This window comes from Artemia franciscana, chromosome 8, assembly GCF_032884065.1.
Source record: "Artemia franciscana chromosome 8, ASM3288406v1, whole genome shotgun sequence".
NCBI classification, from domain to species: domain Eukaryota; kingdom Metazoa; phylum Arthropoda; class Branchiopoda; order Anostraca; family Artemiidae; genus Artemia; species Artemia franciscana.
This window is the reverse complement of record NC_088870.1, coordinates 20,932,189-20,959,027: the sequence shown is the minus strand read 5'-3', so window position 1 is coordinate 20,959,027 and position 26,839 is coordinate 20,932,189. Positions and strand designations below refer to the sequence as shown.

The following is a 26,839-nucleotide window of genomic DNA, read 5'->3' as shown; positions in this document are numbered from 1 at the left end:
ACTTTTCATTTTGATTTGACGTGATTTTTGAAGGGTTTCGGCATTTTTTTTTTGAAAACGCCTTAAATTTCTTTTCACAATAAACTTTTACTTTTAAGACAAACCTAAATAATAGCTACCATTCCTGAGTCAGTGTCAGATGGTGATTTTTTTTCACACGGCAGTTTTTTTCAAAACACGTTTTTAAATTTTGGTTTAAACCCCTAAAACGCTACAACCATGAGAAAATTTGTCTGACTTTCGATAAAGGGGGGAAATACCCCTTAAAAGTCAAAAAATTTTCATGAAAACACACCATCAGATTCAGCGTATCAGATGACGCTACAGTAGAGGTATCAAGTAGAGGATGCAAAAATGTAGAATTTTGTAATTTTTTTAAGCCAGAAGAAAGACCAGGGATGCGTACATATTTGTTTTTTCTCAGGGATGATCATAGCGAGCCAATAGTCCTAGAACATCGAGAGAGGGCCGATTTGAACGGAAATTAAAAGCTCTAGCGGCCTTTTGAAGTGACGAAAAAGATTGTAGGACAACTAGTCCCTGTCCCGTCCCTTTTTTCTCAGTAAATTTTGAAAAACTTTGATCAAAATTCTGAGATAGCCATTTTTTTCAGCATAGTTGAAAAGTTCCAAAACTATGCTTTCGGAGATAACATGAAACCCACAGCCCCTGTGGATATGTCTTTAAATTATAAAATTTGCCCGTTGTTTAGGTAGGCTATAGCATTTGTTATTGGAAAGTATAGAGACGCTTTTTGGAGGGAGGAGAGATTGTGCTTGGGTCGGCTTTCCAAGGAGATGATTTTCCGTACGATCAACATTAAAACTCAGAACGAACAGAAATTATTCCGTATCTGAAAGGATTGTTCCTCCTCCTCAGTACCTTGCTCTTTACACTAAAGTTTGACTGTTTATCCCAATTTTTTAAGAACGACTCCTTAAATTCAAGGGCCGTTTAATTAGAATAGGAAGCTTTTTCAAAAGTGCTAAAAACTTTAGCGTAAAGCGCAAGGTTTTGAAGAAGAAGGCAACCCTTTCATATAAGGAATAATTTCTGTTCGTTTTGATTTTTAATGTTGCTCCTTACTTTCATTTGAAAAAACCTGCTCTTTTTTTATTTAACTGAGAAAAGCTTCGATAAGGTGGTCCATGCTAGCCCAGCAAGTTTTCAAATCAAACTGATTTCTCGACGGCGAGGGGGAGATTAATATACAAGGTGTGCGCCGATAACAATTGTTCCTGTATGTCTAGAAAAGTCATAAGCAAGGGGTAAGTGTGTCCCTGAGAGGTATATGGACAATTCATAAACAAGAGTGGGAATTCTCGGGAGACGTTTGGAAAGTCTCAGTAGGTCTAAATAGTCATAATATGAAAAAAACTTCGTTTTCTTAAAGAGTTAAAGAGGCTGCGTCCCAAAGTCGAACCTTAAAACGTACAGGAATTAGAAGAGGCAGTTGGGGGGCTGCCGCCCCCCAAACCCCCCGCTTTTAAGGACTCTTTTGTACAGGTTTTTTTTTGTGGGGGGACTTCATTGTTACTAATTACTAGTTTCGGCGCAATGGTTCTCCTTTCCTCTTGTGTTTAACATTTTTCGAAGTTATTCCATTATTCATTCATTTCAATTTTTTGTTAATTAAAAGAGGGCCTTTCCGAAGCCAAGAGCGGGAGGTTAGCAAAAAAACAAAAAAGCCCGATCGGACAACGTTAAAGGGGGGCTGGGGTTGACGGGTCGAAACTTTCGGCCAGATTTTCCCCATGAAGGAAAAGTTGGAGGGGGATGAAATTTGGAAGGTTTCTTAGTTAGAGCTCGGGCTACGAAATGCATCCCTCCCCATCCCTCTGCGACCACTGGAACCGAAGATCGCTTAACATTGTCGTGGTTCACCTCTTTATAGAGGCACGAGTGTGCCTCCTTGATAAAGAACCTCTTTCAAGGTGAAATTTACAAATAGGAATAATAACATCAATCTGTCACTTTGATGAATAAATTGGTAATATAATATACTTACAAAACTAAAAAACATTCTCCTACCTTTGATTGATGGCAAGGGTCTTGTTAGAAAGAAAAGTATTAAAGGGTAGTAAATACAATAGATAAAATGTCACGAATCAACGCATTATCCCGCTAAACAATGCGGCGATTTGCCCCCTGATGCTATATGGTGTTCCTAGCCCCCGCTCCCTTCTGCAATCACTAAAAATATCTAAAAAAAAGATTACGATGGCTGTATAGCCAGAAATTCTACTTATTATATTAGAATCAGTTATTTTAATTTTTACGCCAAAGGCATAAAAGACTAGAGAAATATTCATTATATTAACCAATAAAAAAGCTACGGAAAGCCATGCCGAACAAAAATTAATTAAAAAAAAACTTTCTGAAAAAGAAGTTTTTCAAAGAAAAGTGAAGAGCCATATTAAACTTAAAATCAGCAGAAAAAAATTCCTATAATAACTGAAACTCAAAACGACCAGAATTACTATTAAAGAATATTTTACAAAATATATTACAGATATTTTCTTTTATATTTACAACATCGAAAAATAAAGATTACAGTGAAATAAAATCTAGTACCTATATTCGTCAAATCGCCCAAGACCCGACTTCTCTAAGTTTCCCAAGATGCTCTTTTGTTTCAAAATGGACAGGACGAGCACTTTTTCTCGCTTAAAATTACGCTTAGTGCAGGTTCCATTTAAGACACGTTGTACTTCAGCCTCTACGATAATTGCGTTTGTTTGCAGACGCGTGTTCGCGGAATTAGAAAGCGAATAACACAGATTCCATAGTTAACCATAAATAGGTGTAGGTTAAAGAACTAAGCATCTGTAGTATTTACAATCCAAGGTGGTTAAAAGTGCCGGGAGGGTGTGGCCACTTTTTTCTTTCTGATTAAATCATATATAATGTCCCAAAGTATTCATTTTTGCTATCAGTTATATTTTAAGGCCATTGTTTACAAGACTAAAAAGAAAAAAAAATGAAAGTAAGTCCCATGTTAATATTTTAGTTTTGTATAATATTAGTATACATTATATACTTAATAACTATTGCTAGTCTCAATGATGCTTCAAGCTAGAAGTACATAATCCAAAAGTTTTGTATATGCCGTTTTTTCAAATTAATGTATACGAACTTCTTACAACATTTCTCTAAGAAACCGTTCGTGCTAACGAATTGTAGGTAAGGAGGTTCTCGACTCAACAGCAACCGACACTCTAAAAGACAAATTTTAACAACAATAGATACCTCATAAGATTGACTTTTTATGCTGATTCCAAATATACGAAATTCATTGTTTAATGTTACTCATTAAAGGCTACGAGCCTGAAAAAAAGCCTGATTTTCAAAAAAGAAGGAAAATACCCCCAAAAGTCGGGCTATCTTAATGAAAATCGCACCGCTAAATTCACTATATCAGATAACCCTACTGTAGGGATTCAAGCACCTATCTACGAAAATGTGGAATCTTCTTTATTTTTGCCAGAAGAAAGTTCAGGGATGCTTTTTTTTTAAGTCTAAAAGGCATGTCTAAGATTACGATTTCTTACATTTATAGTTTCATACTTAATTATCAATTTTAGGGATTCGTCGTTTGTGCTTTGATTGCTGCCGCATTTGCTGCACCTCAGGACTACCCAAAGCCGGAATACAAACCTGAATACAAGGCAGCTGAGTATAAGCCAGCATATAAAGCAGCAGACGTAAGTTTGAATTTTCCTCATTTCATTGCTTCAATAAAAATAAAAGACTATTTAAATGGATAAAAATAAAACTAATAAATAGCAAAAGAATGCTGAGCTTATATGAAAACTTTAAAGAAATTGAGTTGCTAGACCAGAGGAGTGAAATCCTAATTTTACAGGTTAGTCTTTATTTCAAAATAGATATACGAAAAACAAATCAATTTAAGCGTTATTTCATTTAATGAAAGTCTCAAATTAAGTTCAGAATAAATCAAACCGATATGGAATCAAAATATAACCGATAAAGCAACTACTCATTTGGAATATCCGAACCGACTAGCTGCCATCTAATATCAGTGTACAATGCGTCACAGACTCTTCAATATCAATGTAACTGTACTTAACTTGTACAACTACGATCGTTTTCCAAATTGGAATGCTTGCACTGATTTGCTTTGCACAATTTTAATTCGTACAGCGAGGGTGCCAAGCCGATGATGAGCTTTTTCCTCGAGGAGGGGTGAGGATACTATGACATATTTCATATATATAATTGGATTTGCAAGAAAAGTTGGCCTTTCCAAAAATCTCACAGAGTCCATAATTCTTTCAAAATACTGTTTTCCACTTTGACCACCCCTTCGTCTAAAACAATGAATTTCCATTGGGTAGGTGTAGGTTGTGAGGTGATTATCCTTGTTATTACAAAATTTCTTTGTAAACTTTCTTGGGAAATACGTGCGATGTAAATATTTGATTTGTCATTTGAAAGATTCAACTAATGTACTGAGTTTTTCATGTATATAGTTTTTCACATATTTTTCACATTATAAAAATGTACATACTTATCTTTGGTCAAAACTAGTATTAACATCACTGAAACAATGGCGGAGCAAAAAATAGGGCTAAGGTAAGGATAGGAGTCGTGCAAAACCTAAAAATGATAGACAAATGCTTCATCATAATGACTATTCAACAACCTTTTCTAAGTTTCAAACCTTAGTAAATACCGTAAGAGCTTTGCCCATCCTTCGAAGTCATTATAAAAAAGGGTGTAAATTGTATTTGAGAACAGTTTTGCTAGCCAATACAAGCATATATTAGGAACAGCAAATAATTTTGAACCAACTCTTATGAAGTTCCAATATTTTTTTGGTAACTGATTTATTTTTTTCTACAACGGATAGCTTAAATTTGCAATGACATAAAAACTAGATTTTCTCAAGTGCCTTTCTCACTCGGATTTAACAGAAATTAATGTGCTTAAAAGGCTCACGGCAAATTGTCATAAACAGCAATGTGAATCGAGTTTATTATATAAACTCGCATTTAAACAGGCATTTTTTTTTATTTAACCTGAAACAAACCGCTCTTTTATTAGGTTAACAATAGTATTTGACACGCAAATGACATAATCTTTCTTTGCAGTACAAATACGACTACGCCCCATATCAATTTGCCTGGGCCGTCAAGGACGACTACACCTACAATGACTATGCACATGAGCAGGTCACCGACGACAAAGGATACACCAAGGGAAGTTACCGTGTTCTCCTCCCAGATGGTCGTGTCCAGACCGTAACCTATACTGCTGATGCCTACAGTGGATATAACGCCGATGTTCAATACACTGGTGAAGCTAAATACCCTGAATACAAAGCACCAGCCTACTCTGCTCCAGAATACAAGACACCTGCATACAAAGCACCTGCCTACCCTGCCCCAGAATATAAGGCACCAGCCTACCCTGCACCAGAATACAAGGCACCAGCATACCCAACTCCTGCATACAAAGCACCTACTTATGAGCCAAAATACTAGATATTTAAAGAATTTTTTGTTCGTTATTTTTATACCAGAATAAAAGTTACTTCATTGAGGATATATTGACTTAAATCGATATCTTACTCTTTTTTACAGTATATTCATTTTCATATAAACAAAATTATTGAAATGGATTCTAATTTAAACTTGAGTATTCTTATTAAAGTTAGGGCGCTCATGAGCGCATGATATTATGGTTACATTCAGTTCCATGTAATTACAAAGATAATTTGACTATTTTGAACATTTAAAAAGGTTTATCAGGTTTTAGTCACAAAAACCATCCCAAAAAGCTCAAAGATCAGTTACTTTTGAAACAGGAGATAAAATATTCTTTTTGCTTTCAAAAAATTGGCTCATTCATCTTTGTCTAGCTAAAAAATAAGGCTCACTGTCTGAAGAGACTCGCCATTACGGTAGACTGATATGTTATTATATGAGGCTTAGTAAACATACCTAATATCAATGCACACATGTTCATATGCACGTTCAGGAAATAAGTATTGGTTCACATTACTATCAAATATGTCAACATTGGCTCGCATCAATTTCGATCTGATCTACATTGAGTCGAGCAAAAAGAATTAAATTTCTATTTCACGATTTCTTCCCCCTCCCCCCTGATAAACACAAAAAAAATAGACATACAGGTGTGGAATAGCAATAAACAAGAAAAAGTTGGAACGTAACCTGACAACCAGAAAAATATCACAGAAAATATTCTAATGAGTTCCTAGTGCTATGATTTCTCTACAAAAAAAGGGATTGAACCCTTGCCATTCTAATTCAGGGTCTATCGCGCAAGGGACCCGAACTAAGACAGCTGACGATCGAATTCAATCTATTTGCCAAACAGTTCGTGGTAACGAACAATAGTAAGGAGCAAGCCCGCCTCAATAGTAACCGAAACTCTAAAACGGGATTTCGATACCAATAGTTACATCAAAAGAATCGTACTTTTGTGCTGATTTTAAATACACAAGTTTCATCACGTTTAGTCTTGCCAATCAAAAGTTAAGAGCCCGAAAAAATTTGCCTTCGTTCAGAAAATAGGGAGAAACACCCCCTAAAAGTCGTAGAATCTTAACACCATCAAGATTAAGCGTATCAGAGAACCATACTGTCGAAATTTCAAGCTCCTATGGACAAAAATGTGGAATTTTTTATTTTTTGCCAAAGGACAGATCGCGGATGCGTGTTTATTTGTTTTTTTTCCAGAGGTGATTGCATCTACCTAGTGGTCCTAGAATGTCGCAAGAGGGCTCGTTCTAGTAGAAATTAAAAGTTCTAGTGCCCTTTTCAAGTGACCAAAAAAGTGGAGGGCACCTACGCCCCCTCCCACGCTTATTTTTTCCCAAACTCACCGGATCAGAATTTTGAGATAACCATTTTTTACAGCATAGAGGAAAAACTAATAATTATGTCTTTTTGAGCGTCTCCTTCACAATACCTCGCTCTTTACACTAAAGTATTTTTTAGTAATTTCAACTATTTATTCTACGGCCTTTGTGATTCAGGGGTCATTCTTAAAGACTTGGGACAAAATTGAAGCTTTAGTGTAAAGAGCGAGATATTGACGAGGAAGCGATCCTCCTCATATACGTAATAAAAATATACAAATAGAAAAGTTCGTTATGTAAGTTAATTCGTAAGTTAGTATATTTATTAGTAAATATTTATTTACTAATAAAAACGTTTTAAAAAAATTAAAAAGTTCTAGTTGCCTTTTTAAGTAACCAAAAATTGGAGTGCAACCAGGCCTAAAAATCGTCTGATCAAAACTATGAGAAAGCAATTTTGCCAAAAAAAAAAAACGTCTTAATTATTCATGAGTGGTTAGCCAAAATCAAAACATGTATTAATCCCAAAACGTATTGAAAATAAATCAAAGAACAAGTTTTTTCAACTGAAAGTAAGGAGCGACATTAAGACTTAGAACGAAAAGAAATTATTCCGTAAATGAAAGTGTTGTCCCCTCCTCAACGCCTCGCTTTTTACGCTAAAGTTTTTTTTATTATTTTAAAAAGTTATTATTTTTATTATTTTACTATTTTTTAAAAAGGAGGGGACAACCCCTTTCATATACGAAATAATTTCTATTCGTTTTAAGTTTTAATGTCGCTCCTTATTTTCAGTTGAATAAAACTTGTTTTTTTATTTAATTAAATGAAAAAACACCTAGTTTTTCAACTGAAAGTAAGGAGTAACATTAAAACTTAAAACGAGCAAAAATTGTTACGTGTATTAAGGGGATCACCCCCTCCTCAGCACCTCGCTCTTTATGCTAAAGTTTGAATTTTGTCCCAATTCTTTAAGAACGACTCCTGAAACACAAGGGTTGTTTAATTAGAATAATATGAAGTTTTTTTTTTAAAGTACTAAAAAACTTTAGCGTAAAGAGCGAGGTGTTGAGGAGGGGCAATCCCCTTCATTAACGTAATAATTTCTGTTCGTTTTAAGTTTTAATGTTGCTCCTTAATTTCAGTTGAAAAAACTTGTAGGATAAACTTGCGCAACTTATAGTCCTTTTCCCAAAGACTATGGATAGTAATGTCATCACCAAAAGCATTGTTATTTGACCATATTCAGCAAATACATTTGTAATTGGCTACGAAAAAGTTAAATAATGAGTGAAATAAAAAGCTTCTATTATAAAAAGTGAGAGCATTAAACTATATTTGGCGAAGCTCCAATTTTGCGGACAGGAGGAGGGAAGGGGATATGTGAAGGAATAACCATTTGGAATTTTGATATTCAGTTATTTGTTCTTCTATGAATTTCTTCCTCTTAAGAACATTCAATATTTTAAAAATCGTTTTGCGAGCCGCAACATCGGCTGACCGTGTTAAAGAGTTCATAGCGAATTCTCCCAACGGACTAATAAGACTTACAAAGGGGACTGGGAGGGGGAGTATACGGGAGGGGTTCTTGTATATCTCAAGTTAAGGGTTTTGGACCATAACTATTACAATGTTACCGTTTTTTTTCTTTTCCTAGAACATCGACAGAGGGCTCATTTGAACGGAAATTAAAAGTTCTAGCGCCCTTTTTAAGCGGCAAAAAAGATTGTAGGATAACTAACCGATGTCCGTCCCTTTTATTTCGCAGAAAATTTTGGGAAATTTTGATCAGAATTTTTAGATAGCCCTTTTGTCCAGCATATTTAAAAATCCCAAAACCATGTTTTCGGAGATAACATGAGCCCCAGAAACCTTAGGGATAGATCTTCAAGTGTTAAAGCCCATTTTTTAGGTATAGTATTTGTTATTGGAAAGTATTAAGACATTTTCAGAGGAAAGGGGAAATTTTGCTTGGGGCGACTTTCCATGGGGATGATTTTCCGTAGGGTTGACATTAAAAATCAGAACGAACAGAAACTATCCCGTATATGAAAGGATTGCTCCCCCCCCCCACTTCAATACCTTGATCTTTACTGTTTGTACCAATTTTTTTAAGAACGACTCCTGAAACTGAGGGGGCGTTTAATTAGAATAGGAAGTTTTTCTTAAAAGTGCTAAAAAATTTAGAGTGAAGGGCAAGGTATTTAGGAGGGTGGCAACCCTTTTATAGAGGAAATAATTTCTGTTCGTCTTGATTTTTAATGTTGCTCCTTACTTTCATTTGAATAAACTTGTTCCTTTTTTTTATTTAATTGAGAAAAGCTTCGATAAGTTAGTCCATGCTAGCCCAGCAAGTTTTCAAATCAAACTAATTTCTCGACAGTGAGGGGGAGATTAATATACAAGGTGTGAGCCGATAACAATTGTTCCTGTAAGTCTAGAAAAGGCATGAACAAGGGGTATGTGTGTCCCTGAGAGGTATATAGACAATTCATAAACAAAGTGTGGGAGTTCCTGGGAGGCGTTTTGGGAAGTCTCAGTAGGTCTAAATAGTCGCAAACAATCTCTCTCCAGGAAAAATTTACAAATAGGAATAAAAACATCAACATGTTACTTTGATGAATAAATCGGTAATATGATATAATTATAAAACTAAAAAAACACTCGGCTACCTCTGATTGATGAGAAGGGTCTTGTTAGAAAAAAAGTATAAGGGGTGGTAAATGCAATAAAAAAAAATGTTAAGAATCACGCGTTCTCCCGCTAGACGATATGGCGATTTGCCCCCTGATGCCCTGTATATGGCGTTCCTAACCCCCGCTCCCTTCTACAACCACTAAAAATATCTAAAACAGAGATTGCAATGGCTTTATAGCCAAAACCAGCGTGGACCATCGTTACATATTCTACTTATTATATTAGAATCTTAATTCTAATTATATTAGTTATTTTAATTCTTACGCCAGAGACAAAAAAAAACTAAAGATATATTCATTATATTAACCAATAAAATAAACTATGGAAAGCCATGACGAGCAGAAATTAATTAAAAAAACTTTCGAAAAAGGAGTTTTTCAGAGAAAAGTAAAGAGCCATATTAAACTTAACATCGGCAGAAATAAATTCCTATAATAAATCAAACTCAAAATGACAAGAATTACTATTAAAGAATATATTAAAAATAGTTCCTTTTATATTTACAACACTGAAAAATAAAAATTACACGGAAATAAAACCAAGTACCTACATTCGTCAAATTGCCCAAGACCCAACTTCTCCAAGTTTCCCAAGATGCTCTTTTGTTTCAAAATGGACAGGACCAGCAACTTTCCTCGCTTAGGAATTACTCTTAGTGCAGGGTCCATTTTAGGCAGGTTTTACTTGTAGCCTTTGCAACAATTGCATGTGTTTACAGACGCCTGTTTGCGGAATTAGATGGCGAACAATACATATTCCATAGTTTAACCACAAATAGATGTAGGTTAAGGAACTAAGCATTTGTAGCAATTACAATTACAATCTAAGGTGGTTAAAAGTGCCGGGAGGGTGTCGTAAAGAGTGGGGCGTTGATGAGGAAGCAGTCCCTTTCATATACGAAGTAATTCCTGTTCGTTTTAATGCCGCTCCTTATTTTCCGTTAAAAAAAACTTGTTTTTTTTTTTTATTTAATTAAACGAAAAAACGAGTCTTTCCAACTGAAAGCAAGGAGCAACATTAAAACCTAAAACAAACAGAAATTTTTACGTATATGAGGGGGATTGCCCCCTCCTCAACACCTCGCTCTTTACACTAAAGTTTAAATTGTATTCAAATTCTTTAAAAACGACACTTGAAACACAAGGGTCGTTTAGTTAGAACAATAAGTAATTTCTGTTCATTTTGAGTTTTAATGTTGCTTCTCATTTTTCGATGAAAAAACTTGTGTTTTTTTCTTTATTTCATGAAGATTAGGGACTAAAATTTTTGTAAAGGCAATGGAAGAAGTATGTCAATTAAAGTAAAAGTATATAAAAATGAAAAAAGTAAGTAATTACAAAAAATACACAAAACAATAGCCTAATTACAAAAACTAAGATATAAACTCCCAGCATTCAGTTCTGTTGAGCAATGCCGAAGCGTTGGACGGATATTTTTCACTAATATCGACAGTTTTAAACATGGTTATCAAAAGCCAAAAATTTAATGCTTTTAGACTCACTGTTTACAAAAAGTAACGCATTATCAAAGTAGTTTGTTCAAAGTAAAACATTAAAACTAGGATTAAGAAAATCAGGTAAAAATTTTTAAGTTAATATTTTTAATTTAATTTTGAATACCAAAAATCAATATATTTGACACCTCTATACTTCATAACTGAAAAAATTAAATCTTTTTCAAAGTGACAACTAGATAAATAAAATCAGTACTTGAAAAAAAATGGTAATAAAACACAAAAAATATGTCTGTTCAGGGGAAAATACACAAATTCCCAGCATTCCGTTCAGGGAAAATATTGCTGATTATAGTGGCTTCATATATCAACTCATGGGTTCTGTTGCAATGCAAGCAAAAGTTGAAGGCATTTTTTTTACCGAAATTGCCCCGTGTCAAGTTGTCTTCCTTGTGTTTTCTATAATTATACGAACAGCCTTATGTACTAATAACTGCACTAATTACTAATAAACAAATGCATACTTAGGATCACCATAAAAAGATGATTCTTTGATTGAATGTTAACAACAGTTAGGCTCCCATACTTTCGTTATTGACAAGGATCAGTGCTTACTTACCATTCATTACTATCAGGAATTTGAATTTTTTGTTGCTCCAACCAAATCACATAGAAAAATGTTTTTGGAAAACTCGAAAGGGGTCACTCAGTCACAGATTAGAACTTTTATTTTCATTATTAATGGTCAAAATCTATTGGCAGGCAGCCAACAATAGGGCAAAAACACATTTTTATTCAATGTTTCTTCCCTATTCTGCTCTCTTTCCTTTGATTTCCTTATAATTAATTTAAAGTCCCGAATTTCCAGGGGGAGGGATTGCCCATCTGCTTGCGATCATGGTCAAAACATTCGTCCGAGACCACACATTACTGGGGGGAGGGGGTTACCCTAAATCCTCTTCCGTGTAGTAGATATATCCGTTACATCGATTATAAATAGTTTTATCCTTTCTATTAAATATTAAAAAAGCAAATATAAAATGAATAAGTAAATATAACAACAAGTAATCCTTCTTCTATTATATAACTTTGGAGTGGTTCCAAAACTACATGACTACACTTCTCCGATCCCTAATTGGCAAGGGGTTGGGATCAGGGACGTAATTTGCTATGGGGAAGAAGGGCAACTGCCCATGCTAGACCTTAGGTCTCCCGGCCCATGATTGCCCCCACTAGATGAAATTTAATTTTTAAAAAAAATCTTGTCAAAACTAAGATCAGCCATCATAATTCAAGCATCCACAGAAACGGGTCAATTTTCTTTAGAATATATTCACCTTTTTTATTACTATATGAATCATTTTCCAGTTTTCTCTGTCACTTTCACTTTGGCTTTCACAATTCATTTTCACAATTGGCTCCAACCCCGCCCCCTGAATTTTGAGGAAATTCTAGCACTGGTTGGGGTATGAATCTAGTGATCTACTAAGGATGTAGTTGCAAACGAGAAACTGGATGACTTCTATTCCTTTTTGAATCAAAATGCTTGAAAAGTTTAACAAATAAGTGGCTGTGCATTACGTTTACAAAATTAGTGAGCAATCTGAAAATAATCATATAGAAGGGACAAAACCGTGATTGAAAAACAAATTTCCAAGCAAAAGTCGAACACGAGACGCTCTGATTTAAAGTCCAACACTCTACTAAAAGAACCAAGCCTCTAATAGTCTAATTTAATCAATTGGTGTTTTTAGGACCATGATTGTTTAATTTTTTAAGGGGGCTCGGAGGAGGAACATACGGAAGGTGTTCTTGCAAACCACCAGTTAATAGTTTTGGAACATACTTATTACAATGATATCGTTTTAGACTTCAAGATTTTTCAAACAGTTCGTAGTAACGAACTGTAGTAAGGAGCGACCCGGCTCAATAGTAACCAAAACTCTAAAAAATTGAATTTCGATATCAATAGCTACATCAAAGGAATCGCATTTTAATGCTGATTTTAAATATATAAGTTTCATCAAGTTTAGTCTTACCCATCAAAAGTTACGAGCCTGAGAAAATGGCCTTATTTAAGAAAATAGGGGAAAACACCCCCTAAAAGTCGTAGGATCTTAACGAAAATGACACCATCAGATTCAGCGTATCAGAGAACCCTACTGTAGAATTTTCAAGCTCCTATCTACAAAAATGTGGAATTATGTATTTTTTGCCAGAAGACAACTCACGGGTGCGTGTTTATTTGTTTTTTTTCCCAGGGGACATCGTATCGACCAAGTGGTCCTAGAATGTCGCAAGAGGGCTCATTCTAACGGAAATGAAAAGTTCTAGTGCCCTTTTTAAGTGACCAAAAAAATTGGAGGGCATCTAGGCCCCCTCCCACGCTCATTTTTCCCAAAGTCAACGGATCAAAATTTTGAGATAGCCATTTTGTTCAGCATAGTCGAAAACCATAATAACTATGTCTTTGGGGATGACTTATTCCCCCACAATCCCTGGGGGAGGGGCTGCAAGTTACAAACTTTGACCAGTGTTTACATATAGTAATGGTTATTGGGAAGTGTACAGACGTTTTCAGGGGGATTTTATTTTGTTTGGGGGTGGGGCTGAGGAGAGGGGGCTATGTTGGAGGATCTTTACTTGGAGGAATCTGTCATGGGGGAAGAAAAATTCAATGAAAAGGGCGCAGGATTTTCTAGCATTACTATAAGAAAACAATGAAAAATAAACATGAAAACTTTTTTCAAATGAAAGGAAGGAGTAGCATTGAAACTTAAAACGAACAGATATTATTACGAATATGAGGGGTTCTAATAATACTTTAGCATAAAGAGCGAGGTATTTAGGAGGAGATAAATACCTCGCTCTTTATGCTAAAGTATTATTAGTAATTTCAATTATTTATTCTACAGCCTTTCTGATTCAGGGGTCATTCTTAAAGAATTGGGACAAAACTTACGATTTAGTGTAAAGAGCGAGGTATTAACGAGGGTACAAACCCCCTCGTATACATAATAAAAATATAAGGTTATGAAAGTTTGTTACGTAAGTTAATTCTTAAGTTACGTATATTTTTTTTTTGATAATAAAAACGTTCGTTAAAAATTAAAAGTTCTAGTTGCCTTTTTAAGTAACCGAAAAATTGGAGGGCAACTAGGCCTCCTTCTCCATCCCTTATTTCTCAAAATCGTCTGATCAAAACTAAGAGAAAGCCATTTAGCCAAAAAAGAATTAATATACAAATTTCATTTTAATAATTTATGTGCGGAGAGCCAAAACCAAACATGCATTAATTCAAAAACGTTCAGAAATTAAATAAAAAAAAACTAATTTTTCAGCTGATAGTAAGGAGCGACATTAAAACTTAAAACGAACAGAAATTACTCCGTATATGGAATGGGTTGTCCCGTCCGCAATCCCTCGCTCTTTACGCTAAGGTTTGACTCTTTGCCACAATTCTACTTTTTAAAACAATTAAAACCTTTAGCGTAAAGAGCGAGGGATTGCGGAGGGGACAACCCATTTCATATACGGAGTAATTTCTGTTCGTTTTAAGTTTTAATGTCGCTCCTTACTTTCAGCTAAAAAAAATTAGTTTTTTTTTATTTAATCTACTTAAGAAGTGACACCAAAAGTATTATTTTTAGTGCTAAATTGCACTTACTGATCGCAGAACTGATAGAAATCATGTAGGTATAAGCAATATCTTTCAAAAACTCTTAAAAGATCCGGTAGCCCACTAGCCTTAGCTTTTCCACTCGAAACATGGCACCAAAAGCGCTTTTTTAGTGTCATTTGGAATTCGAAGATGCTGGAATTTGTATGAATAATATGTGGAAAATGTTTTATATGGGCCATTAAAAAAATCTTTCTAAGACATTCTGGTAGCTCCACCCCTTGAGAAATGGAACAAAGTTCCACTTTTAGTCCCATAGGGCACTTACAGATAGTGGAATTTTTAAAAAGCACGTAGATAGGAGAAATAGCTTTTGAATGCGCCGTTAAGACTCTCTCTATGATGTTCTGGTAACCCACTAGCCCCGGAAAAAAAGGAAAAGAAAACCGGAGAGAGATCAGTGCTACCCATGGCAAAAAGTGATCTTCCTTGTTGTTCAAGGTGAGGTCCTGTAATCTCTCTATACAAGGTTTTCAATCATGCTGATTCCAATGGAACATTCTTGTTTTGATCTGACGCAATTTTCGAGGAGTTTCGGACTTGACTTTTTTTTCGAAATCACCATAAATTTCTTTTCGCAATAAACTTTTACTTTTAGGGCAAACCAAAATAATAGTTACAATTCCTGAATCAGTGTCAGATAGCACTTTTTTCACGGGACAGCTATTTCTAAACGCAATTTTTCACTTTTGGTTAGCCTACTATGGGCTGTGGTTTGCTCTTTATTAGGTTGCAGCTACTGCTGCAACCATGAGAGCGAAAAAGTCAAAATGGGAATGGGTGAGATTTGGTGTGGTAGAAACAGACAACAGAAACTATGGCTGATCAGCTTCAAATTTATTGTTTTACTTTTTCTGGAAACATCCGTCCAGACTCTCCATTTTTGGTGTACTTTTCCATTTCAAGGAGCCTCAAGAATCCCATAAAATGGAATTCCAAAGTGGAAATGAAAAAATCGTTACTCAAGACCCATTTTTCCGCTTTCACTTATCTGCTATTCCATTTAGTGGCGTGTCCAGACATGCTTTTATAAGTTTGGAAAGCGCAAAAAAAAATTCTGTAAAATTTACTTCAGGAATACTAAAAAAATAAAAAAAAACCTTGAAAGAAGGTGCTAATACGCATGCGATGAAGATATGGCGCATTATGTCTTATTTTGAAGATGGAAAGAAATTATAGGATTATAGTTTAACAGAATCAAAACCAAAATACTTGGCTGGCACAAAAAGTTAAGCCTCTGAAAATAAGTAGAAAGTAACTAGATGCCTCCAAAATAAGCAGCAAGTAAGTTTGGAAGCAAAAAAGTCCAAAAATAAGTATTCTACTGCCAAAATAAGTAGAAGTGGAAACACTGTCTTACACAAACAAAGACCACGGCCAGAAGAATTTGATTACATACACGGGAGGTGCAAGATTCGAATGGGGTGGATTCAAGCTAGATGACTTGCAATAGTTCTCTTTTGGCGAATTCGTACATCTTTTTTGGAAGCATCAGTCCCGATATTTTATAGCCACACCTAGTAACCAGCTTTTCATGGGATATTCGCGACTGGCAAATTTTCGTCGTTAAGAAACAACTTTCAGCAAATATCTTCGAATTAAGTACACAAACTAGTAAAAGGTGTCAACCCCTCATCGCCAAAAATGACCATCGATCGTTAATTACATTTATGTCATTTTTCTTAAAAGTTTTACCCATCTTTTTCCCAATAGGTACCACAGCAATGAAGTTGCTAACCACTTAAAATCACTTAAATTTGTGGGTCTATGGAGGTAATTTATGTCCTTTTTTTCATAGTTAGAATTACTAACTGCATTGGCGTATTTTAAGTCCAAATTTAAAAATTTCTTCAGTCAACATGATGCATTATGTTTGGTGCAGAGGAAAAGTTTTTACTGATTCCGTGATCAAGAGAGGAGTATGAACAAAGAGTATTCAAAAGAGAAAAAAAAACTATAAGGGCGGATTTCTCAGGATTTCAGCATTTAGCACAGGATTCCTCCGTATATGTGTACGTATGTGTATGACAGACTTACAAGAGTGGAAAGCAGCGCTAATATCATAAAGGAAATCACCAACGCCATCTAGCGTTTAATGATTTTTTTTCCTTTTATAAGCCTGTCAGAAACTGCTATAAACTTGTCTTTTCAGATGTGTAAAGAGGAAACAATCAAAAATGGGGATTTTGAGGCCAAACGAAAATACTGAAGTTCTATCTTCTATAAGATGTGGGTAAAGAAAACAGAACTATGCCACAATTGGACCTACCAGTTTAAAGCCACACACAAATCAATTAAATTAAAGCGACACACAAAGGCCCATATCAAATAAACTGCATTTTCACATAATAACTATTGAAAACACAAAAAATACTGATGAATAATCTCTAACTAGGATGGTTTGGCTTAATCTTATTTCATAGCAGATTAAACTTACCAATTATAAATTTTTGACTGTTTTAATGAAGTCACCAGAAGCAGCACTGTCAGTTTTTATTCCCTGTCTTCAACTGTCAAATCACGGAATACCCAAATTCCGTAAGTTTCCTACGATGCTCTTTTGTTTTAGAAGGGACAAGACCAATACTTTTTCTCGCTGTAGGGTTCATTTTAAGCAGGCTATGCTGTAACCTCTGGAATATTGCATTTGTTTGCAGACGCGTGTTCGAGGGATTAGATGACAATTAACACGGATTCCATAGTCAAACCACAAATAGGTGTAGGTTAAGGAACTAAGCGTTTTTAGCAATTTAGAATCCAAGGTGGCCAAATGTGCCGGGAGGGTGTGGTCACTTTTTTCTTTCTGAATGAAACCATATATAACATCCCAAAGTATTATTTATGTTATCAGTTTTATTTTGAGGTTATAAATTACGATACTAAAAAGATGAAAGTAAGTCCTATGTTTATATTAATTTCTTCAAAAGACTTTTCAGTAATAGGACATACAATACCATCATAGTACATCATTGACAATATTTCCAAAATATTAAGAATGTAATTCATTGCTAGAACCAAAATAAGAGGGAGGACGTAATTATGTTTGAGATCCCTCCCCGAAAATTTCCGACTCTTACACTAGCTGTAAAATTGCAGGTAAAATGACTATATCTCCCCAAAAACTAACAAAAACGTATCTCCGACTCACATGCTGGTCTTAAAAATGCAGGCAGAGAAACCATATCTTCCCTCGAAACAAAAAATTCTTTTGGTGTCTCCCTCTCGAGCAATATTCTTTTCGTAAAATCCCCCGCCACAAGGACAAAAATCCCTTATGCGACATTTTCATGCATAATGTTAGTCTCAATACTGCTTAAAGTCAGAAATACAAAATCCTAGACCCTTTTATGTGCAATTTTTTTTAAATTAATGCTTAAGTACTTCTTAAAATGTTTCCTTATAAGACATTCCATGGTTACAAACTGTAAGTAAGGAGCGATACGGCCCAATAGTAACCGAAACTCAAAAAATGGAATTTTAAAAACAAGAGGTATATCAAAAGATTTTTTTAAAGCTGATTTCAAACAGATAAAATTCAATAAGTTTAATGTTACCCATCAAACGCTAAAGTTTGGCTCTTTCTCTCATCTCTTCTTTGTAAAACAGTAAAATCAACAGTAAAACAGTAATTTTTACAGTTTTAAAAAGAAGAATTGAGAGAAAGAGTCAAACTTTAGCGTAAAGAGCGGGGCGTTGATGAAGAAGCAGCCCCCTTCATATACGAAGTAATTCATGTTCGTTTTATGTTTTAATGTCGCTCCTTACTTACAGTTAAAAAAACTTGTTTTTTTATGTAATCAGTATAAACATTAAACACTGAGTTGCTAAGAGTTCCTTTTTCAGTTGAGTTTTTATCAATAAATTCAATAAAAAAAGCTAAAAAAAAAAGCTTAATAAAGCTTAAATGACCATTTTACAACTAGATTTCTAATAAGGCATGTAAATGGCAAATCTTGTGGGGCAGGCAGAGGAGGTAGGTTTTTCGAGAGGGAGGTGAAAAAAACTGGAGAAATATATGAAATAATGGCAAATACGTAAAACACAAAAATACTGGGACTTCATGGAGGTAGCATAGATCTCCATTGCGTACATGCCTACCCATACTGCTCTCTTTAGGGGGTTGTAATTTCGGTGATGTTACTTCTGCTAATGTCGGTAATATATTTATTATATGGTCTCGGATGAGCCCAAAATAGGGGCTATACACGCATATCTGGAGAAAGGAAACAAGATTCTGCTGAAGAATCAAATGGCCCAGAAGAGAGCGAGGGGGAAACACACTCGGAAATGTTAAAATTTATTATGACGTTATCATAGTTATGGGCAGCAGTCATATCTTAAGCTGAATTTACCGTCTAGTTATATCACTTATTGGATTGATCTTGGGGATAATTGTCTTCTAGTTAGAAAAAAATTTTAAGGCTTGTAAACGGAGGAAGCTCTAAAGAAGATTGGTATATTTGCCCGGTTTACAAAGATGAGAAGGATTATTTGGTACTTTGCTTGAGCCAGTGCCTGGGCCCTTCTACGACAAGGGACGGTATATTTGTGAAAATTGTTGATACTTCCAGATATATTAAGACTTAATTTTCCACAACCCATCTGAAGATTACCGAGGTATCTTGATAATGTGTTAAAAATAAGTTTTTGTTTATTGATTTATTGAAGTGTTTCATCTATGGAACCATTTCAGGGGGGGGGGGTTTATTGGGGCATTTGGGAGAGTAGAGACCGCTGATGCAACTTTGCATTATTTCACCAAATGGCTGTTTTCTCCGATGTAAATACACTTTGTCTAAATTTATTGATCATTTTCTTCCAAATTTTAAGTCACAAAGTCAAGTCTATTATCAATTTTAGGGATTCGTCGTTTGTGCTTTGATTGCTGCTGCATTTGCTGCACCTCAGGACTACCCAAAGCAAGAATACAAACCTGAATACAAGGCAGCTGAGTATAAGCCAGCATATAAAGTAGCAGACGTAAGTTTGAATTTTCCTCATTTCGTTACTTCAATAAAAATAAAAAACTATTTAAATGAATAACAATGAAACTAATAAATAGCAAAAGAATACTGAGCTTGTTTGAGAACTTTAAAGAAATTGAGTTGCTACAACAGAGGAGTGAAATTAAAATTCTACAAGTTTGTCTTTATTTCAAAATACATATACGAAAAATAAATCAGTTTAAGTCTTATTTCATTTAACGAAAGTCTCGAATTAAGTTCCGAATAAATCAAACCGATATGGTATCAATATATAATCGATAAGGCAACTCCTCAATTGGAATATCTGAACCGAATACTTGCCATCTAATGTCAATATACAATGTGTCACAGATTGTTCGATATCAATGTAACTGTGCTTAACAGTGACTCAAAGTAGCCATGAGCTCTTTCCTCGGGGAGGGGTGAACCCACCACGTGTGTGGATATTTGGTAGGCCTGGTGGTTTCACGTTGCGAACTGCAAGACCAGACTGTGGGAATTTTTAACGTCTCTATAAATTGGGGAGGATACTTTGACATACTTCACAGATATAATTGGATTTGCAAGAAAAGTTGGCCTTTCTCAAAATTCCACAGTTTCCATAATTCTTTCAAATTTTTATTTACCATTTTGACCAGCCCTTCGTCTAAAACAATGAATTTCCATTGCGTGGGTGTAGGTTGTGAGGTGATTATCCTTGTTATTTGTTCGTAAACTTTCATAGCTGAGAGTAAATCCTGTAACGACTTAAACCGAATATACGTGCGCCATAAATAATTGGCCTGTCATTTGAACGATTCAACTAATGTACTGAATTTCACATATTTTTCATATTACAAAAATGTACATACTTTGGTCATCTTTGACCAAAGTATGGTATCTTTTTTCATTTGGTATCTTTGGTCATAACTAGCATTAACATCCCTGAAACATTGGCGTAGCAAAAAATAGGGCTAAGGTTAGGATAGAAGTTGTGCAAAACCTAAAAATGATGGACAATTGTTTCATCGTGTAATGACTATTCAACGACCTTTCCTAAGTTTAAGACCTTAGTAAGTACCGTAACTGGTTTGCCCATCCATCGAAGTCACTATAAAAAAAAGGTGTAAATTGTATTTGAGAACAGTTTTGCTAGCCAATACAAGCATACATAAGGAACAACAAATAATTTTGAATAAACTCTTATGCAATTTCAGTACCTTTGTTGGCAATTCATTTTTTTTTTTTTTTGTTACATTGGATAGCTTAAATTTGAAATGACGTAAAAACTAGATTTTCTTAATTGCCTTTCTCACTTGGATTTAATATAAATTAATGTATTTAAAGGGTTCATGGCAAATTGTCATAAACAGCAATGTGAATTGAACTCATTCTATAGGCATTATTATTTTTTAACTTGAAACAAACCGCTCTCTTATTAGGTTTATGATAGTATTTGAAACGCAAATGACCTAATCTTTCTTTACAGTACAAATACGACTACGCCCCATATCAATTTGCCTGGGCCGTCAAGGACGACTACACCTACAATGACTACGCACATGAACAGGTCACAGACGACAAAGGATACACCAAGGGAAGTTACCGTGTTCTCCTCCCGGACGGTCGTGTCCAGACCGTGACCTATACTGCTGATGCCTACAGTGGATACAACGCTGATGTTCAATACACTGGTGAAGCTAAATACCCTGAATACAAAGCACCAGCATACAAAGCACCAGTCTACTCTGCTCCAGAATACAAGACACCAGCATACAAAGCACCAGGGTACCCTGCTCCAGAATACAAAACACCAGCATATGCCGCTCCAGAATACAAAGCACCTGCCTACCCTGCCCCAGAATACAAGGCACCAGCATACCCAACTCCTGCATACAAAGCACCTGCTTATGAGCCAAAATATTAGATACTTATAGAATTTTTATTCATTATTTTTATACCAGAATAAAAGTTACTTCATTGAAGATGTCTTGTCTCAAATCTATATCTTACTCTTTTTTTATAGTATATTCATTTTCATATAAACAAAATCATTCTAAGTTAAACTTGAGTTTTCTTATTAAAGTTAGGGCGCTCCTGAGCCTGTAGTGACTTAAGATTTAGTTAATATTACGGTTACATCCCGTTCCATGTAATAACAAAGATAATTTGACGATTTCGAACGTTTAGAAAGGTTCATCACGCTTTAGTCCTAAAAACCATCCCAAAAAGCTCAATGATCAATTACTTTTGAAACAGAAGATAACAGATTATTTTTCTTTCAAAAAATTGGCTCATTCATCTTTGTCTAGCAAAAATTAAGGGTCAGTATTTTCACCGTCTGAAAGAAACTCGCCATTACGGTAAACTGTTATGTATGAGGCATAGTAAACATACCTAATATAAATGCACATATGTCCATATGCACGTTCAGGAAATAAGGTTTGGTTCGCATTACTATCAAATATGCCAACCTTGGCTGACACCATTTTCAACCTGATCTACATTGAGTCAAGCAAACCGAATGAAATTTCTACATTTAAAGACAGGAGCACTAAACGGATTGGCAAAAATCATTACGTATAATATGCAAATAAGTACATAGCTCATACAGAGATGCCTTTTGTAGACGATTGTTGTGAAGTAGGTATTTTCAACGTTTTGAAACTTCAGGGCCGTATCCTGATAGAAAGACTTGCCTAGAGCTACATTAAAGATACTATTAGTAATGAAAGCTGACAAGCAAAGACAAACAAGTAAATTCGTGAGTTTGTTTTTTAAAGTGAAGATTCAGTTTTAAAATACTCTCAATCTCCTATTCTTTCTGCGTGGAAGCAAATCTTACCATTGTGTCTCAAGCAGAGCCAAAAAGACTGTCAGTTTTTGCGGGGGAGAGGGGAAGGAATTAGATTTTGCAACGATGTTAGGTTTTAAGTAGTGATCCATTAAGTATTAAATTGCACCTTCCCACTGATATCAGGCAATTTGTGTCCGGAAACAATTACGTGAGGCAATCTCATCCTGGAGGCTTTTTTCAATATTTTCATTGTTTTGCTTAAATGGCGACACTGAATTTGTAATCCGATAGCATGTGAGGTTGGGGGAATCTGGGAGAACGGAGGGCATTGGAGGCGTTGCAGATTGCCCTCTGATCAGTTTTGGCCATTAAGAAGCGCAATAGAGCATTTAATCTGTGATTGAAGCATTTAATCTGCGATTGTTTCCCATTGTTAACATATACGTTTTTATATCCTGGATCTCCGAAAAGGCTTAGGGTATTAATGATAACTCTAACGAAATGTTGTGAGGGATTCCGAATGCAGTCAAAACCAGCTATGTGCCGGCTGGTTATTACAAAGGAATATTAGCAAGACATAAGGAACGGCTTAGGATGTTAATTTAAAACTTACAAGGTATGTTCGGGGGATGTTGAAGAGTGATTGTAGGACAAATAACTAGTCCCCCTCCTTGTCTGTTTATGTGACCCCTCTCCTAAACAATGATAAAATTTGATAAAGCGATTTTGTTCAAAATAGTCAAGAGATTTAGTAACTATGCCTCTCGGGATACAATACTCCTAACAGCCCCCAAAGCAAGAATTGTAAATAATGCAACTTATTCTTTTTTAAATGCAGGATTTATTGCATTGTAAACATATAAGGTTTTTCAATGGGAAAAGAGGGCATGTTTGATCCTGAATCTCCCAAAGGGCTTAGAGTATTAAGGTGAAACTTTAAGGAAATGTTTAGAGGGATGATGATACCGAACACATTCAAATAATACTATATGCTTGCTGGTTGTCAAAAGGGAATACTAGCAATATATAAGGAACGGCTGAAGGTATTAAGTTGAAACTTCCCAGGAATGCTGAGTAGTGATTAGAGGGCTACAAGCCCCCCTTGCCCTTTTTAGATACCCCCTCTCCTCATAACTGATAAAATTTTGAAAAAACTATTATTTTTTTCAAAATAGTCAAAAGGTTTAGCAACTATGCCTCCGGGGATGTAATTCCCCAAACAACCCTCAGGACAAGGATTGTAAATTATGCAATTTTTTTTTACATGCATGATTTATCGTTAGAAACAGGGGAAATGTTTGATTCCGAGTGCGTTCGAAAAGGCTAAGGGTATTAAGAAGGATCTTCACGGAATGTTGAAGGATATTAAACTGAATCAAAAGATACTATGTGCATCCAGTTTATTAAAAAGGTGTATCTACAATATCTCCCTAGCAGTATGTCCCCTTTACACTTATAGAAATATTAAAACCCAGTTTCTGCAAAAAGTCACAAGGTCTAATAGCTATGCCTCAGGGATTCCACGCCCTCAGCCCCCGAGGCAAGGATAGTAAATTATCCAATTTGCCCATTTTTAACATGCGGGATTATCATTTAGAAAGGAAAAATGTTTGGCCTAGGTGTGTTCGAATAGAGTAATGACGTTAAGGTGAGTTTTTGGGGAATGTTGTGGGGTAGAGCTAAATCAAAAGATACTACATACATCCAAGTTATTAAAAGGCATAGCTGCAATATCTTAGGAACGGGTAAGGATATTAACTTGAAACTTTTAGGGACACTACTACTACTTCTACGGTTGTAAACACGACTAGTTGCGACTGCGACTGTGACTACTTCCCACTGCAACGACTTGCAAATGTGACTGCTTGGAACTGTTGCTACATTTCTACTTGTGGCTTTTTCAAGGAATGTTAAGGGGGATTTTGAATAAAATCAAAACACACTATATGCATGATGATTGTCAAAAAGGTGAACCAGCAACTTCTCTAGAACGGCTGAGGTCATTAAGTTGAACCTTACAGGGTATATTGAATAGTGCCTGAACGTCCAGGGAATACTGAGTGTGATGTTTAAATCAAAAGACACTATGTGCACCCAGGTTACCAAAAGGGTTTATCTACAATATCTTAGGAGCGGTTAAGGGTCAGAACATTTTATCAAAAGACACTATATGCATATTGGCTGTCAGAAGGGCGTGTCTTAAATATCCTAGGAGCGACTAATAGCGTTTAGTAGAAACTTCCAGGGAATGCTATAGGGGGTGCTGAAATAAATTAAAAACACTAATAAGAACTATTACAGTGGAATATGTAACAATAATCCACACCGATTTTGACTATACAGCCATCGCAGTCTCTTTTTTTATTTATTTTAGTGGTCGTAAGAGGGGCTTTTTATATTGACGGATATCAGGGGGTTACGAACACCATGTAAGGGGGTGTGGATCGTCGCAACATATATCGAGATAAGACGTGGTTCGTAACACTTTTTCTATTGTATTTACCTATTGTAATACTTTTCTTTCCATCCTGATCCTTGTTATCGATCACAGGTAGGAGACTGTTTTTAAGTTTTATAAACGTATCATATTACCAAATTATTCATCAAAGTGACAGGATGATTTTTTTTTATTCCTATTTGTAAATATCTCCTAGACAGAGATTCTTTACGACTATTTAGACCTACTGAGACTTTCCAAAATATCTCCCACTTGGTCCCCCCTCTTGTTTACGAGTTTACTATACACATCCCAGGAACGCACATACCCCTTGTTTACGACTTTTCTAGACCTACAGGGTAAATGTTTACTATTTCACATCTTGTATATTAATCTCTTGACTTGTAATAGACTTGGAAGAGATATATCTTAATTAAGGCCCTCTACTAAAGAAAGGGGGCTATGATTTATCTGCTGCTACATCAAGCCAAATTGATACCGGCTCATGTGAAAACATTGCGACAACTCACTAAATTATTACCGACTCATCTTTAAGCAATGCTGCTACATTTAGCCAAAATATTACTGGTTCGCCTGATAACCCCGATACAACTAGCCAAATTATTACCGACTCATTTTTAAGCAATGCTCCTAATTATAGTTAAATTATTAGCAGCTCATCTTTAAGCTATACTGCTATATCTAACCAAATTACTACCGGCTCATATTTAAACAATGATGCTACAACTAGCCACGTTAATACCGCCCAATCTTTAAGCACTGCTGGTATAGCAAGCCAAATTAATACTGGCTCACCTTCAAGGGATACATCGGTCGACCCTGCTGTAAGACGATTCAACATCGATCCATCAATCAGTGCTTCATCAGACATCCTTTTTACAACTTGCCTATTCAACATCAATGCATCAGTCAACGACTCATCGGATTCCCCACCAACAAGCCAATACAACATCGACCTATCAGTCCACGATACATCTGTCAACCGAGCGAAAAGCCAATTTAACACCATCTCATCTTTAGGAGATTTATCGAACACCCTACCAACAAGCGATTTCTTTACCAGTAAAATGCGAGATCTAGAAGTCTTTCCAGACCCTTCAAATAGTGTAATGCAAGATTTGTCAACTATAAATAAGGGTAATGTTGTTCTAAATCAAATAGGTAGTGGAGAGACAAGAACTTCAAACATTCGAAGCCTTTTTATTTAAAAAGAACATGTGTTTAAGCGATATTTAGGATTGCACAAGTTTGATTCATCGTGTAGTCAATAGTCCAGGAAAAACTATAGAGGCCTTGAGCAATATATTCGGGGAATTAGTTAAAAAATACAAAACAAGGATATAAAAGTCTACGCATTTAGCTTGCTGCTCATGTTGTTTTCTCTAAAGAGGGTACGGAGGATCAAAAGTAGTTTTACTGCACAAGATGGGAACTATTCATAAAAATGAGGATGTCTAGGAAGTTTTCGATAATTGTATTTCAAAAATAATCAAATGAGCTGAAAAATACTCTAAAAACGGACCCGGGTTTACTTGGGCTGTCTTTTCATTTAACGTTCGCCGATTATAGCTATCTCATTGGTCAAAAAGAGCCCAAATTCTCCCCTCTATTAAAAAAAAAAATCGCGCAATTATCGGTTTACACTTTGACCATGATGACGAGTGTTTAAATGGGCTCTTTTGACAGCCGGACATCAAGTTTTGTGGGATAATGCTACTAAGAAACACCTTTGAGCCGGTAATAATTTGGCTAGTTGAAGCGGGGTTGTCAGATAGTTCGGGAATAATTTGGTTATTTGTAGCAGCATTGATTAAAGATGGGCCGATAATAATTTGGTTAGTTGTAACAGTGTTGTCACATGAGCCAGTATTAATTTGGCTGGATGTAGCAGCAAATAAATTATAACGCCCTTTTTTTCAGCGGAAGGGCTTGATTAAGCCA

At 35.5% G+C, this 26,839-nt stretch overlaps 3 protein-coding genes across 3 annotated transcripts in view; 2 read left to right on the top strand and 1 right to left on the bottom strand.

Annotated features, from left to right (window-relative positions):
* Positions 1–26,839, bottom strand: part of LOC136030120 (DNA polymerase eta-like) — a 200,297-nt gene that overhangs the window by 99,308 nt on the left and 74,150 nt on the right. The window lies entirely within an intron of this gene.
* Positions 2,927–5,568, top strand: LOC136030124 (cuticle protein 19-like). Its single transcript, XM_065708808.1, has 3 exons — positions 2,927–2,986; positions 3,585–3,704; positions 5,115–5,568. Exons 1-3 carry the CDS (start codon positions 2,981–2,983, stop codon positions 5,505–5,507), a joined length of 519 nt encoding a protein of 172 aa, XP_065564880.1. The 5' UTR covers positions 2,927–2,980; the 3' UTR covers positions 5,508–5,568.
* LOC136030122 (uncharacterized) lies at positions 17,505–21,628 on the top strand. Its single transcript, XM_065708805.1, has 3 exons — positions 17,505–17,572; positions 19,540–19,659; positions 21,133–21,628. The coding sequence occupies exons 1-3, from the start codon at positions 17,567–17,569 to the stop codon at positions 21,568–21,570; spliced, it is 564 nt and encodes a 187-aa protein (XP_065564877.1). The 5' UTR covers positions 17,505–17,566; the 3' UTR covers positions 21,571–21,628.